Source organism: Psammomys obesus, unplaced genomic scaffold, assembly GCF_907164565.1.
Source record: "Psammomys obesus unplaced genomic scaffold, mPsaObe1.curated_primary_1811, whole genome shotgun sequence".
Classification (NCBI taxonomy): Eukaryota; Metazoa; Chordata; class Mammalia; order Rodentia; family Muridae; genus Psammomys; species Psammomys obesus.
Window position 1 is genome coordinate 6,718,299 of NW_026596040.1, and position 18,388 is coordinate 6,736,686.

The window sequence follows — 18,388 nt, forward strand, 5'->3', positions numbered from 1 at the left end:
TCAATAGTGAAATGCTCAGGCAAGGTAGATGCCCACTCCTGTAATGGCAGCAACTGGGAGATAGAGATAAAGGATTCTTAGCTCAAGGACAAACTAAGCTATATAGGGTATCCTGATGCGAAAATACTAACAGAACAGATGCCTTGTATCCTAATGGCTTTAGGGCATGATTTCTGTACTGTGTAGCTTCATAGAGTATGGCATTGTTATCATTGTATCTTTGTAACAGATTATTCTTGATCCAGTGAGTTGATTTGTTAATATTAAGGCTGAAAAATTGTAGCATGTCTTTAAGGATCATTTTTAATTTTCTCTTTTTTAAAGAAATGTTTTTGTAGTGAGAAAGTATATGTAGGAGCCTGTGAAGGCCATAAGTGCTGGCCGCTGGCCTCCTTGATGGAGCTGGAGTTATAGGAGAGAATGTGGGTCCTCCTAATGAGCAGTATTCACTCTTTAACTGCTCAGCCCTTGTGCAATATAAAAAGAAGTAGTGATGTGATTATAGCATTCTTTTAGCTCTTTGGAGAATGGGTTCCTTAATATTTTTTATTTCCATAAGAGAACAATAATAAACAGGATTATTGTAGCAGGATGAAAATAGAGAGATGGACAATTCAAGATAGAGTAAGGAAGTAATGTTGAGCTTTATTATTATTGTTTTTAAATGTATGAGGTGAGGAGTAAGGAATCAAGTAGAATCAATAATGCTGGGCTGGCAAAATGGCTCATAAAAGCACTTTTCATACAAGGCTGCAAACCTTAGTTTGATCCTGGGACAAGGATTAAACTAGTAAAAGGAGAGAACCTACTCTTGAAAGTTCTCTTACCTATGCATGTACTCTGTGGGTACCTGTGTATGCCTATGTACATAAGCACACACACACAAATTGGTAGAATAAAAAATTTAGATGTTACCTAGGATTCTGTTTTCGAAAATTAGACAGTTGCTGCTGCTGTTGTAAGAGATGTTGAAGGGTTCTTATGTTGAGAAGAATAATTATCTTTGAGCTATATTGAGTTTTAGTTGACTAGAAAATCCAGGTGGAGCTGTCCAAGAAGCTTCTGAAGTGTAGGCTTGTAATTAAAATCAGGAGATTTAGGGGTGGGGGATGGAAGTTGAAGGCAGAGGACAATTAAGATCACCTCAGATGGTAGTGTATGAAGAGCAGAGGACTATGCCCCAGTATCAGAGAAACATCAGCACTTAAGGTGTGGGCAAATACAGAAATCCCGTAGAGGAGGCTGACTAGATGGGAAATCTGATGGGGAATTCAACGTGTCATTGGGAAGTGATTGGTGAAGAAAGAAGTGGTTCAGGAACATCAGATTTTTTAGCCTTTGTGTTTTCTTTCTTTCTTTATCCCTTCTGGGTTGTGAGCTCCATAAGGTTGGAAGTACCTCTGTTATCCATTTCAGACATTAGCTACTTTCTTGATTAGAAGTAGAAGGAGTCCACTTCATTATATTTTCTTACACCTTCCAACAAACTATATGCCACTATGATGATGGGATAAATGCCATTTTTTTGTTATTATGAATCCATAGTTTGTACAACTCTGATCAATTGGATGGGACATTGTGTTTGATAACATCCTGATGAAATTCATTGAATATAAATTATTAAGCATTCATGCTTTAAATTTTAGTTTCAAATTACTAATTGTGATTTTTTTAAAGTTGTAACTGTAGAAGGCATTGTTTGTGAATCTTGCTCAGAAAGTGGTAATAATGACTCCCAGAGCACAAAGTACCTTCTAAATGTTTATAGAGGGTAAATAAGGATTAGAACTCAGATGTATTGTTCTTGATTCATTTTTCTCTCTCCTAAATCTTATTAGTTTGTAGTTTCATTGTTATTGTCCTTGTGGCTTATGTGAGTCTTAATTTTGTGTTTTATCTTTAAGAGCGGGACGATGTAGACCTGGAATTTGTTTCCGTCTGTTTAGTAGACTCCGATTTCAGAACATGCTGGAATTTCAGACTCCAGAGCTCTTGAGGATGCCATTGCAGGTAGACTTACAGTCTAAGGCTTTGTGTGTGGGCGAGGGAGCAGGTGTCATTTCAGTTTCTATGGATTGGGCTTGAGTAAATAAGTTTATAAAATAAAATCATAAGTTAAATTTTATGAAGTAGGATATATTCATAAAATTATTTTTCTTTGTGCAAATTTTACTGAACCTTTAGATAATTAAAATTACCGGAATACACTTAAGTTATAAGGCCACTCATAAGTGTGTATGTGTATGTGTTTAATTGTAGCATTTTAATATTCTCAAATATGTAGTGTAGATTTTGAAAATACTGGATAGGATTAGGAAATAATCATTTAAATTGTAAAGGTAATCCCTGCATCATAATGTAAGATATTTTGTCATTTTGAAACTGCATTCTCTGAAATCTCCAAACCTTCAGTGCTTTTTTTTTTTTTTTTTTTTTTTTGAGTTTTCTCCTTCATGAAAAAACTACTAGAAGAATATCAGTTTGGGTCTGTTTTATTTTTATTTTTTAATTAAATTTTTATTTTTTATATTAATTACAGTTTATTCACTTTGTATCCCAGTTCTAGCCCCCTCCCTCATTCCCTCCCAATCCCACCCTCCCTCTCTCATCTCCTCCCATGCCCCTCTCCAAGTCCACTGATAGGGGAGGTCCTCCTCCCCTTCCATCTGACCCTAGCTTATCAGGTCTCATCAGGACTGGCTTCATTGTCTTCCTCTATGGCCTGGTGAGGCTGCTCCCCCCTCAGGGGGAGGGGTGGTCAAAGAGCCAACCACTGAGTTCATGTCCGAGACAGTCCCTGTTCCCCTTACTAGATAACCCACTTGAATATGAGCTTCCATAGACTACATCTGAGCAGGGGTTCTAGGTTATCTCCATGAATGGTCCTTGGTTGGAGAATCAGTCTCAGAAAAGACCCCTGTGCCCATATATTTTGGATCTGTTGCTCTCCTTGTGGAGTTCCTGTCCCCTCCAGGTCTTACTATTTCCCTCTTCTTTCATAAGATTACCTGTACTCTACCCAAAGTTTGGCTATGAGTTTCCATATCTGCTTCAATACCCTGTTGGACAGAGTCTTTCAGAGGTCCTCTCCATGTTAGGCTGCTGTCCTGTTCCCTGTCTTCTGCTTCTGATGTCCATCCTGTTTGTCCTTCTGAATGAGGATTCCACTTATCAAAGTTGAATCAAGATCAGGTAAATAAATAATCCTATAATTCCTAAGGAAATAGAAGCAGTCATCAAAAGTCACCCTTCCAAAAAAAGCCTAGGTCCAGATGATTTCAGGACAGAATTCTACCTGTCTTTCAAAGAAGAGCTAATTTCAGTGCTCTTCAAACTGTTTCATGAAATGAAAACAGCAGAGACTTTACCAAACTCATTCTATAAGGCCACAGTCACCTTGCTACCTAAACCACACAAAGACCAAACAAAGAAAGAGAATTTCAGACCAGTCTCTCTTATGAACATTGATACAAAAATACTCAATAAAATACTCACAAACCAGGCGCGCCTGGAGAGACAGATACTCCAAATAAGGACCGTAAGTGGAGAAGATGGAGACTCCCCTGTTCAAAGGAAGCCCATTGGCTGCTCAGGTTCCAAGTGGGTTCCCTAGTAAGGAGTACAGGGGCTGTCTCTGATATGAACTCAGTGGCCACCCCTAGGGGGTGCAGCCTCACCAGGCCACAGAGAAAAATGATGCAGCCAGCCTTGATGAGACCTGATAAGCTAGGGTCAGATAGAAGGGGAGGAGGTCCTCCCCTATCAGGGAACTAGGGAAAGGGCATAGGGGGAGAAGAAGGAGGATGGATGGGACTGGGAAGAGACAAGGCAGTGGGTTGCAGCGAGTATACAAAGTGAATAATTGTAATAAATAAAAGTAAATTTAAAACTAAAATATGCTCGCAAACCAAATCCAAGAACACATCAAAGTTATCACCCACCATGACCACCATCCACCTGGCTTCATCCCAGGCATGCAGGGATGGTTCAGTATACGGAAATCCATCAATGTAATCCACCATATAAACAAGCTGTTACTTTTTAAATTTTAATTTTATATGTATGTTTGTGTGTCTCTGTATGAGCCTGCCCATGTATTCAGTGCCCTTACAAGCCAAAATATGTTATCAAATTCCCTGGAAGTAGAGTTGCAGAAGTCTGTAAACTGCCTAATGTGAGTGCTGGGATCTCAGCCTGCCTTCATTGCAGTGCAGCAAGTACTGTTAATCAGGAGCCACCTCTCCAGCCCCACTTTGCTTCTTTAGTCTCTTAGCCTAGATACTTGCTTCCAGTCTTTCAAGTGACAAAGAATCATGTTTTTGACATTCGTATCTCTGTGATATTACCTTTTTCCAATGTCTTTGCAGGATTCCTCTTATATACAATTAAAAATTCTTAGAACTTGATTTACTAAATGAATTCAAGTGTTTCCAATACTGCCATCTTCATTTTACTCATACCAGATTTAATGGCTTTTTTGTTTGTGTGTTTTAGATTTAGTCCAGTTGTTTACATCCCAAGGGTGCCCCTTTAAAGTTACATTTATTTCTTTTGCTTTAATAGGTGCTAACCCATTTCTAAATTCCTTTCCGTTATTTCTTTTATGATTAAACTCCTACTCTTCACATCTTAGTCTAAGTGTTGTTTCTTCTTAGCACCTCTCTTTGACTCCTAGCCTCCCTCCTCCTGTTCTCTCTGGAGCTTGATTACAATGTACACTCTTAACCCCCACCCAGTATCCTTCATAGGATGGCACCTAGTGTCCTTCATAGTACTTAGCATACTTATGATTAAGTAGATAAATAAATAAAGATGTGCTAAAGTAGCTTAAGGCCTGTTTTTCATTATCCTATAAACTCTAAAAGAGCCGACACTGTCCACTCTTTCTCTGACTTGGTGCACCCGAATATTCGTTGAATGGAAAAAGAGGATAGAAGGAAGTGAGCATCTATTTGGATAGTGGCTCCTTAAGTGTTGTGGGTAAAAACTATGTGAGAAAATGTTTCCAGGGGCAATGATCATCTTGGTATAAGTTAATTGAGGGTGTTATGAGCACCTAAAGGTGTTGTTCCTCCTCTGGTTCCTTTGATTCTGAGACTTTGCTAGTCTGTGATTGGATACACAACTCTAACGGCTTCCTTAACATAAAAGTCAGTGCTATAATTTTACTTTTTGTAACATTTTTGCTGTTTTGGTTTACAGGAACTTTGTCTACATACCAAGCTGTTAGCCCCAGTTAATTGTACCATTGCTGACTTCCTTATGAAAGCTCCTGAACCACCTCCAGCTTTAATTGTAAGAAACGCTGTTCAGATGCTTAAGGTTGGTAGTTTATTTATTATACTTTATTTATTATACTTGTTTGCTTTTCAACTTAAAATTTAAGCTAAATGGGCATGTTTTAAATAATTTTTATTCTTTTAAAAATTATTAGTTCATCAGTACTTCAGTGCTCTTATAATTTAAAATAGTAGATATAGTTTTTATGTATGTACTTAATATAAATATATTTTTATGTGATGTGATGACAAAAAATATTTAGATTATTTCATACTTAATGGGTTTTTAATGTAAGCATCATTTTGGGTTATGTCAAATTGTTTTGTTTTGTTTTTTTCCTCCTTTTACCTAGACAATAGATGCAATGGATGCATGGGAAGATCTGACTGAACTTGGGTATCATTTGGCTGATTTGCCAGTAGAGCCACATCTTGGTAAAATGGTCCTGTGTGCTGTTGTTTTAAAGTGCCTGGATCCCATTCTTACAATCGCTTGCACACTAGCTTATCGCGACCCTTTTGTACTGCCAACCCAGGCCTCTCAGAAACGTGCAGCCATGCTTTGTAGGAAGCGCTTCACTGCAGGGACTTTTAGTGACCACATGGCCCTTCTCAGAGCATTCCAGGTATCATTACTTTTACTTATTGTTAAGCATGGTATGTTCAGTACATTCTGTGGCAAGTATAGCAGTTTAAAAAATAAAATAAAAAACTTTAATTTTATATAGAAAAAATTTTTAAACTTTAAAAAATAGTAGTGAGATATTGAGTAAAGAAAAGATTAAGATATCTCTGGCGAGAGGAATGCAATGTAATTTAGAAATTCAAATATTTAGGGAAGAATACATTATTTCTTTAAAAACAAACATCTTTTTTTGATGTCTCAAATTTCTTGACTACAGGCTCTGCCTCTCTCTATATCCTTACATTCTCGTTGTTTATGTGGAAAGCCCTCTTTCAGGCATTCGGAGATTTTTCCAACATACGTAATTTTAGCAGTTGTAAGCTCTTTCATGATTATTATTGGATGATGGATTGTTTAGTTTAGGTATTATATAGTATATCATAGAAACTTAGTCAGAACTCTGGAGTATAATTTCTGTGTATATTCTTTATTAGCTCTTTTGAAAGCAGAAAAGATTTCTTTTAGTTATGTTCCAAGCAGAATAGCATTTTTCAAAGGCCATATTTTTATATTGTATGTGTGATTTTTTTAGAAATCCCAGTTTCCATTTCCAGTCAAATTTGAAGAGTTACATAGAGGTTATTGTTGTATTGTTATTATAACATTTTAGCATTTCTAGATACAAAATTTTTAATGGAAAATACTAGTGGAAAGCCTCTCTTTTTTTTCTTTTTTTTATTAATTACACTTTATTCACTTTGTATCCCCCCTGTAGCTCCCTCCTCCCCTACCATTCCCTCCCTTCCTCCCCCTTGTCCCACACATGCCCCCCCAAGTCCAATGATAGGGGAGGTCTTCTTTTCCTTCCTTCTGATCCTAGTCTGTCAGGTCTCATCAGGAGTGGCAGCATTGTCTTCCTCCGTGGCCTGATAAGGCTGCTCCTCCCTCAGGGTGAGGTGATCAAAGAACAGGCCAATCAGTTCATGTCATAGACAGTCCCTGTTCCCATTACTATGGAACCCACTTGGACACTGAACTGCCATGGGCTACATCTGTGCAGGGGTTTTGGGTTATCTCCATGAATGGTCCTTGGTTGTACTATCAGTCTCAGGAAAGACCCCTGTGAAAGCCTTTCTCCTAAGTGTAATAAAACTACTTGTCTCTATACCAGCCCAGAATTAGATCTGTGAGGATAATTATTCCTACAGAGTTGGTTATTTGAATCACTTGATGTTTAGTTCTCACTGAGATTTTGTAAACTGAATTAACATGATAGCAGCTGTCCGTAAACTAAATAATAATTCTAATTTGGTTATACAATTTTAGACTTTTATAAAATTATCAGGATAGTACTTCACCTTGAGTGGTTGATATAGTTGATATATCATATAAGTAATATAAATTGATATTACTTTTTTTAGTTGTGATTTGTGAATATGTCTTGTTACATTGTTACATATTGTTTTTTCTTTTTCTTTTTCTTTTGTAGGCATGGCAGAAAGCGCGGAGTGATGGGTGGGAGAGAGCCTTTTGTGAAAAGAATTTTCTTTCACAAGCTACCATGGAAATCATTATAGGCATGAGAACACAGTTGCTTGGTCAGCTTCGTGCATCAGGTAAGGTTTTTCTGCATAGGACACTATTTATTCTTCATGTTTCTAGATTTAAAGTAGTACCAGTTCCTGTTACTTTTATATCACACTGTATGTCTGTATTCTTGAGCTGATGTGTATACTTCTTTATCTTTTGCACTTTTATTATTGATGAAATAAAATATTACTCTGGTTGTAGCAGGAAACTATATGAACATGATCTGTATACCTTTTTGATACTGTTGGCAGTGAGCAATTTATATATTTTTTGTTAAAGATCAATTTAGATTTAATAAATTGTTATATTTAATTTTCCCTCTACCAATCAAAAATTATTTAACTCTGTGAAATAGCAATTATAAGAATTTAATTAGATTAATGTGGCTGCTATGTATATGTGGAACACCAAAATGGTTGGTGATAGCTTGATGGTACTTATTTTTCTTTTTGAGAAATTTCTGTTACTGTTTTCTTTTACCTTTGCTTCTTTGAAGATTTTTTTTTTTATGTTGTTTTAAGTAACATAGTTAACTGAAGTGATAGTAGTATCAGAATCTGGATTTATAGGTTAGCTGAAGTATTAAAGGAAACAAGAGAATTGAGAATTTAGATTTGTTTTAAATATGGGAAAATATGAAAGCTTTTGGAAATTTAAGCATTCAGCACACATACTTAGTTATAATTTTGCAGTCAATGTCTGCTAAAATGAAAGCATTGATACCAGTCAGAAGAATGGTTTGGGTTTCAAGTGATAAACTTGAAAAATGTTTCTGATAGCAGATGTCTTAGTTTGTTTCTTTTGCTATGATAAAGGTCATGATCAAAACATCTTGGGGAGGAAAGGGTTTATTTCAGCTTATGGTTGTTACATCACCAAAGGAAGTCAGAGTAGGAATTAAACCGAAGCCTTAGAAGAATGTTGCTTGCTGACTTGCTCTTCATTGCTTGCTCAGCCTGCTTTCTTATACTGTCCATGACTATCTGCCACGGATGGCATCACCCACAGTGGGTTGACCCCTTCCACATCAATCAGCAACCAGGAAAATCTCCCACAGACTTACTACAGGCCAGTCTCATGGGACATTTTCTCAGATTAGGTGCCCTCTTCATAGATAACTCTAGCTTTTGTCAGGTTGACAAAAAACTAACCAACACAGCAACTGATGAATGACTTTACTAGAAATCGTGCAAATAGAGCCAGATATAGTAGCCATACACTGACATCCCAAATACTCAGGAGGTTGAAACAGGAGGATCTATTCAAGGTCAGTTGGGGTTATATAATGAGATCTTATCTCAGTAAGTAATGTTAGCCTTAACAGATCTGAACTTTCCTCTATCAGTTTTATGCTAAACACTTGCGAGAACTGAATGTGTTATTCATGGAGTTGAATGTTGTTAAATTTATATGGGTTTACAGTTTTTGTTGTCAAATGTACACAAGTGCTGAAGTGCCTTTTGCGCAATAGAAAAGATTGGTTTGCTCTTTTTGTCCATCTAGGTTTTGTTAGAGCACGAGGTGGTGGTGACATTCGAGATGTTAACACAAACTCCGAAAACTGGGCTGTTGTTAAAGCTGCATTGGTAGCAGGCATGTATCCTAATTTAGTCCATGTGGACAGAGAGAATATAGTATTGACAGGGCCAAAGGAAAAAAAAGTACGATTTCATCCTACTTCAGTTCTCAGTCAGCCTCAATATAAAAAGGTAAAACATTTTTAATGCTCTTAGACCTGTGGTGAATCAAATTTAGGTAGTTGAAGATAAACAAAAATGCTACCAGCTACTTCTCTTTAGCATATTAATTTGCAAAATATGTATAATGAGACATTGAATCTTAGAAACAGAAGAGGTTACAGTGGAAAAGTAGTATGGAAATGTGTATAAAACAAAAGAGCAGTGGCTCACTTTAATTTTTGAGTACTAATATACCTTGTCTGTTTCACTAGAGAACTTAAATGTATTCCCAATAAATAAAGTAATTAACTGTCTTTTTGCTGTCTTAATAGATCCCTCCAGCCAATGGTCAGGCTGCAGCAATTCAGGCATTGCCCACAGATTGGCTTATTTATGATGAAATGACCAGAGCTCATAGAATTGCTAATATCAGATGCTGTTCAGCAGTGACACCTGTAACTGTCCTGGTGTTCTGTGGACCAGCAAGACTGGCAAGTAATGCTCTTCAGGAACCTTCTTCCTTTAGAGGTAAATGTAGTATTAAGAAGTTAAAATCTATTTGAAATAAACTAAACCAATAATATAAAAATACAAAAATTTGTTTTTTTATAACATGAGAGTGTTAGAAAATACTGAGCTATATTTGACATAGTAAGATAATTAGGAAATACAGAAGTATGTATTTGATATAGTGAGACAGGAAGTAGTGAGATATACACTTTTATTGAAATTTATTTTCAGTTAACAGGTTGTTAGTTTGTTTTGATTAATCTTACTGATTGGAAGATGTTTGGTTTTTACTTGAATTTAGGTGATAATATGAATAAAGATAATTTTAAAGTAATTAATATTTTTATCTTTATGCAAATACTTTTAAATATTTTTTTTTCTAACCACATAGTTTAATTATTTTTCTAGTGCTATTTTTCATATTTTCAGGGTTTTGGTAATAGTAGGTTTCTGAATAATGGTGCCTATTTTAATTTATTTTATATGTTGGGGATATTAAACTATGATAAATGTGCAAGTGTTGGGAGATTGTCAGATGATGGCATTAGGTGTCTTCATCTGTCACCACTCCCCCACCCCTGTACCCCCACCACGGCATCAGCCCAGACCAGGGACATCTGTATGACTTTTGATGGCAACAGATGACTCAGGCTGCTTCAGGGCCCCTGGTGGCAGCACAGGCCAGGATTCCACCATGGTCCTAGATGGCATCATTGGCTACTTACAAGGCTGTTCTTCACTACCTTTGAGTGTCCAGTTCTGCCTCTCTTCATTGTGTCCACATCCTTCTGCTTCTCATTCTCTTCCATTTCTTTACCACTTACTTGCTCCTCTTAGTGGTGCTCAGGGTCTCTGAGTTTCTGGGGTCATCTCAGGAGTGATTTTGGGAGTACTATGTCAGGCTCCTGCATTGTGGAGCCAGGCAGCAGTCATCTTAGGCATGGTATTCACTGCTTGCTCCCCCACCACAAAGCCATGCAAGGCACCCGACTGGTGGTTGTCGCAGGCTAGCTCCTTGTCCAGGCCTCATGGCAGCAGTCCAGTGGTCATCTCTGGCTCATTTCCTCCCTAGTCCTCCTGAGTCACCCCATGCAAGGGTCATCTGTCTCTAGCTCACTCCAGCCTGGCGCTCTCAGTCTCAGGCAGGGTTCTTCTAGTCTCCAGCTTGCTCCTGTGCAAAGCTGTCTCAGGCTATCTCCCTGTCTGAGTCCCCTCACATGAGACTAGTGGTCCTTTCAGGCTCGGTTTTTTTTCAGGTCATGTTAGGCTACTAATGGCTCAGATGTTCATAGGTCAGAACGCTGAGCATAACCAGAGCCTCGCTCCTCCCTGTCAGCTAGTGATGCGCATGTGACACAGCAGCCACCCTGCAGCTTCTAGCGGCAGGTACAGTTTGATTGTTAAGACTTACTTCTCTATTTCAGGTACCCTCTCCTTTATCTGCACTGCTTGTTAGACAGTGCTTACTATGTATCATTTTTCTAGAACACTTAAAGATGCCTATTAAATTTGGACTCTTTATGTAAGTTTTGTGTGTATTCTTTTATCTTCCTTAATGTACTGTTAATTACATTTACACTGTACCATCATTTAGTATTTTTGTTTATCAAGAAATTCAGTATCTTTGTGAAGGATTTACCTGTAACTCTCTGCTGCCCTTAGATAAACTATATTGCTAAAATATTCCTCGATAATTGTCCCTGTTTTAAAAATTCAGTGTTAGTCTTCTTGTACTAGTTTCTGAATGCAACAGCTCTTTTTTTTTTTTTTTTACCTTTAATATTTTCTTTCAAGAAATTCAGTATGTTTTATTGAACTATACTTTATATTAAGTTTAGTAGTACTTCTTGGTAACTTTCATAAAGATTGGACCTATTTTTGGAGTCTGTTCTTTTCTTCCACTATGGGTCCTGGGCATCACACAAATGTCAGGATTGTGCAGTGCTGAGCTATCCTGTTGGCCCATATTTTATATATTTAGATTAAGTTTATAATCTGTTCTATTAGATGAACTTTCCACAGAAATTGCTAGACTGTAAGGAGGAGTTTTTCACATAAGAATATCTGTTCTGCCGCTCTGCCATTTTGTAATACTAGGTAAAGTGATTTACTTTTTTCCATGTGTGTTGTGACAGCGGATGGCATCCCCAATGATAGTAGTGACAGTGAAATGGAGGACAGAACTACTGCTAATTTGGCTGCTTTGAAACTTGATGAGTGGCTTAATTTCAAACTAGAGCCAGAGGTAAGCTGCTTTTTAATAGGACATACATTTTTTTTAGTTAATATGAATTGAAATAGCATGTTCAAAATTTTATCTTCAATAGTGATTCCTTAATGTTAAAAAATACGTATAGCTTGTTTTTCATTTTTCGTAGAACCCTCATGCATTTTCTGCCACGTTGTGTTTTTCTTCTGTCGGGGGACTCAAAACAACATAGATGCTGTGCAGTATTTATTATCCTACTCTATGCTGCTATAACACAGTATCAAAATTCCTCAGTCTAAGATCTGAGTGCCAGTGAAGTTACTCTGTTTACCAGATGACATCTTAAAGCCTGTGTCCTCAGCAGGGAGGTGTGCTGTGTCCATGGTAGAAAGCTGAAGGGTGAAATGGAGTGCATCTCTCAAACCCTTTCAGAAGGGTGTCTGATCATTGTCATTTCCTGAATACTGTCACATTGGGGATTATGTTTCAACATGAATTTTTAGAGGGATCAAAACTATCTGAGCCATAGTAGTAATATTTTAGTAATTCTGGATATGTAAAATATTAAATAGTGAGCACCATTTATTTTTATCATTTCTGGAGAAATATGTGAGTTCATTTTGTTTCCATAACTGAATTGGGAGAGATAAATTTTTGTTTTTCCGATTTAATATTTTCTTGACAGCCTTTTCTTATTCTAGGTTTTTGTTTGTTTGTTTTAATAATCATTCTTGTCCATTTTGGGGGACAGCTGAGCTCTCAGTAGTCAGTACTGTCTAGGTTTACTCTTTAACCATTGCTCCATTTCACCTATTCATGTATTTATCACATGTAATCTCATTGCCATTCACGCAAACAATTGCATTTGCCAAAAATAACAGTGCCTTCCATATTTTTATGCCAGTCTGTCTTTGATAGACTTGCTCAACTAATTGGTACTACTGTGTACCCCTTTTTAATCCTAATCCTTAATCCTCTCTATTTTCCCTTTCTCAATCCTGCTCAAATACTTTGTGTTAAAGTCAGCCATTTTTTATTCTTCTTCCTCTGTAGTCATTTCATGTGTGTGCTTCTGCTTTAAATTTTAGGTGCCTGTGCTTTAAATAAAGGCTTCTTCTTCTGGGTGTTCTTCTCTGCACTCTCACTCTATACGATCCCTGCTAACTTTATTGCTCTGTAGGTTTATCACTGACAGTACTTATGTTTCTCAAGTCTGTCTCTAGATTAGACCTTCATATGCATGCATTTACCTCTTGACCATCATCATTTGGATGCTGTGTAGACACTAAAGGATAGTATGAATAGGCTGCGTGCATTTTTCCTTATTTATTGCATTACTGTTTTTTCAGTATTGACCACACACTACCACCTGCAGTGTTTACGGTCTCCTTTATTAGCTGTTTTGTTTCATTCTTTGTCTCTAGTTTCTAGAATATGATGACTAAAAATTTTACTTATGCAACAGAATGAATGAAACAAATAGAAAATTATATTGCATGTAAGATAGTTCTTCAGAAACAGTTATAGACAGTAGTTAGTATAAAAAAAGTTACATATGTGATACACATTTTGCTTGTATTTGAACTGAGGATGATTTGATTACAGGCTGCCAGTTTATTGCTGCAGCTCAGACAGAAGTGGCATAGCTTGTTTTTACGCCGAATGAGAGCTCCATCTAAACCTTGGTCTCAAGTCGATGAAGCTACCATACGAGCAATTATAGCTGTTTTAAGCACTGAAGAACAGTCTGCAGGTTTACAGCAACCATCTGGAATTGGCCAGAGGCCAAGACCCATGTCTTCAGAAGAACTTCCTTTGGCTTCATCTTGGAGATCCAATAATAGTAGGAAAAGTTCAGCTGACACTGAGTTTGCTGATGGATCTACCACGGCAGAAAGGTGAATCTGGCATTCTTTTTAGATGGGTACATTTTCTCCATGACAGTGAACTGTTTATACTATTTCATAGTCACATATAATGTAGTATATGTAAAAGATCACAATAAAATGGAGTTTATTGCGTTAATATATTTCTTGTAAATACTAAGGGAATATGAACGACTTAAAGCAGGTGCTTATGGTTTAATAAGGTTAATCCTTCAGGAAAAAACTGAAAATGCTATGTGAACAGAATTTATAAATTTAAGATCTCTTTGGAAGATAGCAAATTCTAAAACAATGCATTATAGTGGACATATGTCAAATGACATTTTTCCTAGACACCTGAGTAGGAAGCACCGGCAGTGCTGTTTAAAGAGCAGTTTTTCTACACTGCTGCCTACTGTCACTTGTACCAGCTACCCTCTGTACAGAAGAGCATGCTGCCTATCAGTGATGTGCTGACTGCCTGCTCCATGTGAGGACAGCAAGGAAGAAAACAACTATTTTTTTCTTCATTCCAGCAGAATTGTTTTCCCTCTTGCCTTAAATTGTAGATACTTTTGAATCCAGGGTTTGTGTTAGGTAAGGTGTTTGTTTTGTTTCTTTAAACATATTGCCATATGGAGCATTTCTTTTTACCTTTTGGAAGAAACTAGGTCAGTGCTACTGTGACATACCCAACATATTGGACTTGTCTGTTTCCTGCTAACATCCTTTAATCTTATGCTCTGTTTATTCTGTGTGAATTAGTGGTTAGTTTTTAAGGTTCAGTTATATCTCTTGTTTTAACAAGAGTGTTTTTAGAAATCTTAAACTGCAACCAGAATACATACTGTCTGATTGTGCCACAGAGTACATATTATATGTTTTTAAAAGAAAAAAAAATCTTAAATGCTGTTTTCAGTGTTTATAGATATTTAGAAGAATCTTAGAGTTCATCTAAGATAACCTTTTAATTTACCAAATAATTTAAAGTTCAGAGACATACACAGGGTTCTATTCTAGGTAGTTGTATATTTAGTGTTCTAGTGTGTAACTTGTGTGTCCTCACTCTAGTCCAGTATTCTTCTCACGTTAGCTCACTTCAAGTCTGTTTTACACAATACCATTTCTGATTTTTCAAAATGTGGTTTACCTCATTTCTAAAGTGTACCCTATAGTCTGTGGGGTTTTTCTGAAGGGTGGGTTTGGAGCATGTGTGTATGTAAATGTCATAGGTTGATATTAGATGTCTTCCTTAGTAGCTTTCCACTTTGATTTTTGAGACAAGATCTCTCAATGAACTTAGACCTCACCTATTTGGGTAGTTGGGAAGCAAAATCCAGCGATTTGCTTTTCTTTGGCACCCTAGTTCTGAAATTACTGACCTGTGCTGCTGAACCCAGCTTTTTCTCGGTTTTTTTTTTTTTTTTTTTTTTTTTTTTTTTTTTTTTTTTTTTTTTTTGAGACAGTATTGGAGAAGAGACGGGTGGAGAATCCCAGGAGAGAAAGAGCGAACAATTGTGGCATTTATTCATTTATTTATTTATTTATTTATTTATTCATTCATTCATTCATTCATTCATTCATTCATTCATCTATTTATTTATTTATTTATTTATTTGTCTGTCTGTCTATCCATTCATTCATTCATTCATTCATTCATTCATTCATTCATTCATCTGTTTTCATACACACCAGAAGAGGGAATCAGATTCCATTATAGATGGTTGTGAGCCAACCTGCGGCTACTGGGAATTGAATTCAGAACCTCTGGAAGAACAGCCAATGCTCTTAACCACTGAGCCATCTCTCCAGCCCTGAACCCGGCTTATGTTGGTACTGGGGATTGAATTCAGGTCCTCATGGTTGCTGTGATAAAATACAAGACATAAAATTGATATTTGACAAAATGTTGATAAAATACTTGACAATAGGCAATTTGCCCATCACTGTGGGGAACACATGAAAATAGGGAAAGACATGGCAAGCATGGAGGTAGGAGCACGAAGTTGGCTGATCATATTTCATCAAAGAACAAGAAGTGTAGCAAGGCTCTAAAGTCTCAGAGCTTGTCTTCAGTGGCTTACGTCTTCCAGTAAGGCTCCGGCTGTTCTTTAACAGCGTTACCAGCTGAGTATCTGTGGTCAAATGTAAGAGCCAAGGAGGATATTTTATATTCAAACCACAACATGTAACAAGCACTTTACTGAGCTCTTGTCCCACTTCAACTGTTTCTTATTTCCATATTTATTTGTATATTCATTGTGGTACTGGGGATCAAACCCAGGGCCTTAGGCATGCCAGGTAAGTGCTATGTCGCTAAATTATGCTCCTAGCCCATTCTAATTTGTTTTTTCTTTTTTTAATTAATGTAATAGAAAAAATGAAATTCCCTTAAAAGGGTTCCATACATTGTATGTCACTGGGATTTTGGACTGACTGAAATAGCATTCCTCTTGTATTACAAACTTACATATAACTGACCTGTGCTTCTTCTTGCTCAAGAGTACTGATGAAATCTCCATCTCCAGCCTTACATCCACCTCAGAAATACAAAGATAGAGGAATTTTACATCCTAAACGGAGCACTGATGACCGATCGGATCAATCATCTGTGAAATCCACAGACAGCAGCAGTTACCCAAGTCCTTGTGCTAGTCCGTCTCCTCCGTCCTCAGGGAAGGTAGGAAGGATGTCTGCAGTCCTCAGAAGGGAACAGGCTCACAGCTGTTTCATGGACATAGTTACACAGAATTATAACCTTGTGCTTTTGTAACTGGCCTAAATACTAACTGTTCTAAATACTAACACTATACTTTAATCTGATTATTCATTGATACCATATAGCCATGCAGCCCATTTGATCTTCTTTATTCCTATAGAAAAGTTTTTGGTTAAAACAAAAATACTACTTTGATATTAATTTTGGCTTATAATCCTTTGAAGTGTTTCCTGTGGTTCAATGATTATTTTAAACCCAAAATAAAAATTAAAAAATAGAAGGTGTGAGATTTTGATATGGCATTGAAAGCTGTCTTTTAAAAATGAAAGATGAGAGTGGTTTTATATGTTCAGAATGAATTTATTTTTACTTGTGTTACTAGTGCATGAATAACAAAGTACTGAGTTGTGACTTACTTAGTTTTGTTTTGGTGGACAATGCCTACTGAACACTTGCTAAATAGGAAGAAAGTACATTTGTATTGTTAGGTTTTATTTGGGATTGGTTTAAAAAGTATATTAAATAAAGTATATTAAACAATAAAGGATTTTAAATACTTTGTTTACAAAAACTTACTAGTTTATGGCCTAGTTAGATGGCTCAGAGGGTGAAAGTGCTTCCATCAGTCCACACGGCCTGAGAGATTCCTGGGAGCCAGGCGCTGAAAGGAGAGACTGGAGTCCCTCAGGTTGTCCTCATATTTCCACGTGAATAAGTAATAGAAAAATTACCAGTTTAAACTGACCAATGTGAATTTTGGCAAATGTATATAACTGAGTATTGCTGCAGTAGTCAGGAAAACATTTCTCTAGCCTTATTACCCTAGTAATCACTGCTCATTTTTCTTAAATACCTTGTAAGTAGAATCATGCTTTTGTGTCTAGTTTGTTTTTCTTAGTAGAGTGCTTTGAAATTTACCTGTACTGTTAAATGTAACAGTTCCTTTTTTCTCTGAGTAGTATTCAATTGTATGGAGATGCCACAACTTGCTTACCCATTTGCCAGTTGATAGGGACATTTGGGTCATTCTGCTTTGTTTTTTATTAAAGGTGCTATAATATTTGTAGCCCTTGTTTGTATGTTTTGTATTTGGGGTTGGATAACTTGCAAGGGGATTGTAGGTTGTATAGTAAATGCATATTTAGCTTTACAAGAACCTTTTGTACAAGAAAGTGCTCCTCAAAATTGCTGAACTATTTAACATTTTTTGCAACAATCTTTAAGTATTTCTTTTGTTCCATATCAACAAATTTTTTTATTTTATAATTTAGCTGTTCTAGTGGGTTATATAGTGGTAGTTCATTGTTTGAATTTGCACTTCCCACATACCAAGCAATGTTGAGCATCTTTTCTTGTGCTCACATACCATTCTGTATATAGTCTTTGGCGAATCATCTATTCAAATTTTTATTCATTTTTTGCTTAATTTTTTTAAAAAATTAAGTTATAAGAATTTTCTGTATGCTTAGTGCATTTGTTTTAATGTACTTTGTGGCTTTTCTTGACCAACCTAGTTTGCTTTTTTAACCTTCTTTTCAAGAACAACTATTTATAGCTTTGTTTGTATGCTTTGAGACAGGGTCTCACTGTGTAGTCCTGGCTGTCTTTCAACTCGCTATGTAGACCAGGCTGTTTGCCCTTGCTCAGACTGCTCATGTTGGGGTAAAGTCAGGAGTTATCATGCCCATCTGTTTCTACTTTCCATTGAATCTAGTCCACCAATTTTTTCTTATTATTTGTACATTTATTTACCAGAAAATTTTGCATAATCCAATATTGTTTTCTAGAAATTTTACAGTTAGAGCTCTTATATTTAAGTATGTTATATTATTTCAAGTTAATTTTTATCATATGAATGGGAAAAGTTTGTTGTTGTTTTTTTTTTTTTTTTTTTTTTTTTTTTTTTTTTTTT

At 36.5% G+C, this 18,388-nt stretch overlaps 1 protein-coding gene and 1 non-coding gene across 2 annotated transcripts in view; one reads left to right on the top strand and one right to left on the bottom strand.

Moving 5' to 3' along the window:
• The window catches only part of Ythdc2 (YTH N6-methyladenosine RNA binding protein C2), a 64,649-nt gene that overhangs the window by 37,357 nt on the left and 8,904 nt on the right, over positions 1-18,388 (top strand). The window contains exons 18-26 of the mRNA XM_055622786.1: positions 1,905-2,010; positions 5,203-5,322; positions 5,633-5,905; positions 7,394-7,520; positions 8,998-9,203; positions 9,506-9,701; positions 11,819-11,928; positions 13,498-13,790; positions 16,260-16,437. Of these exons, the coding sequence (XP_055478761.1) occupies positions 1,905-2,010; positions 5,203-5,322; positions 5,633-5,905; positions 7,394-7,520; positions 8,998-9,203; positions 9,506-9,701; positions 11,819-11,928; positions 13,498-13,790; positions 16,260-16,437 (1,609 nt within the window). The remainder of the gene's footprint in view (positions 1-1,904; positions 2,011-5,202; positions 5,323-5,632; positions 5,906-7,393; positions 7,521-8,997; positions 9,204-9,505; positions 9,702-11,818; positions 11,929-13,497; positions 13,791-16,259; positions 16,438-18,388) is intronic.
• Positions 10,942-11,070, bottom strand: LOC129688250 (small nucleolar RNA SNORA17). The gene has a single exon (XR_008721899.1). It is a non-coding gene; the product is annotated as a small nucleolar RNA SNORA17 (small nucleolar RNA).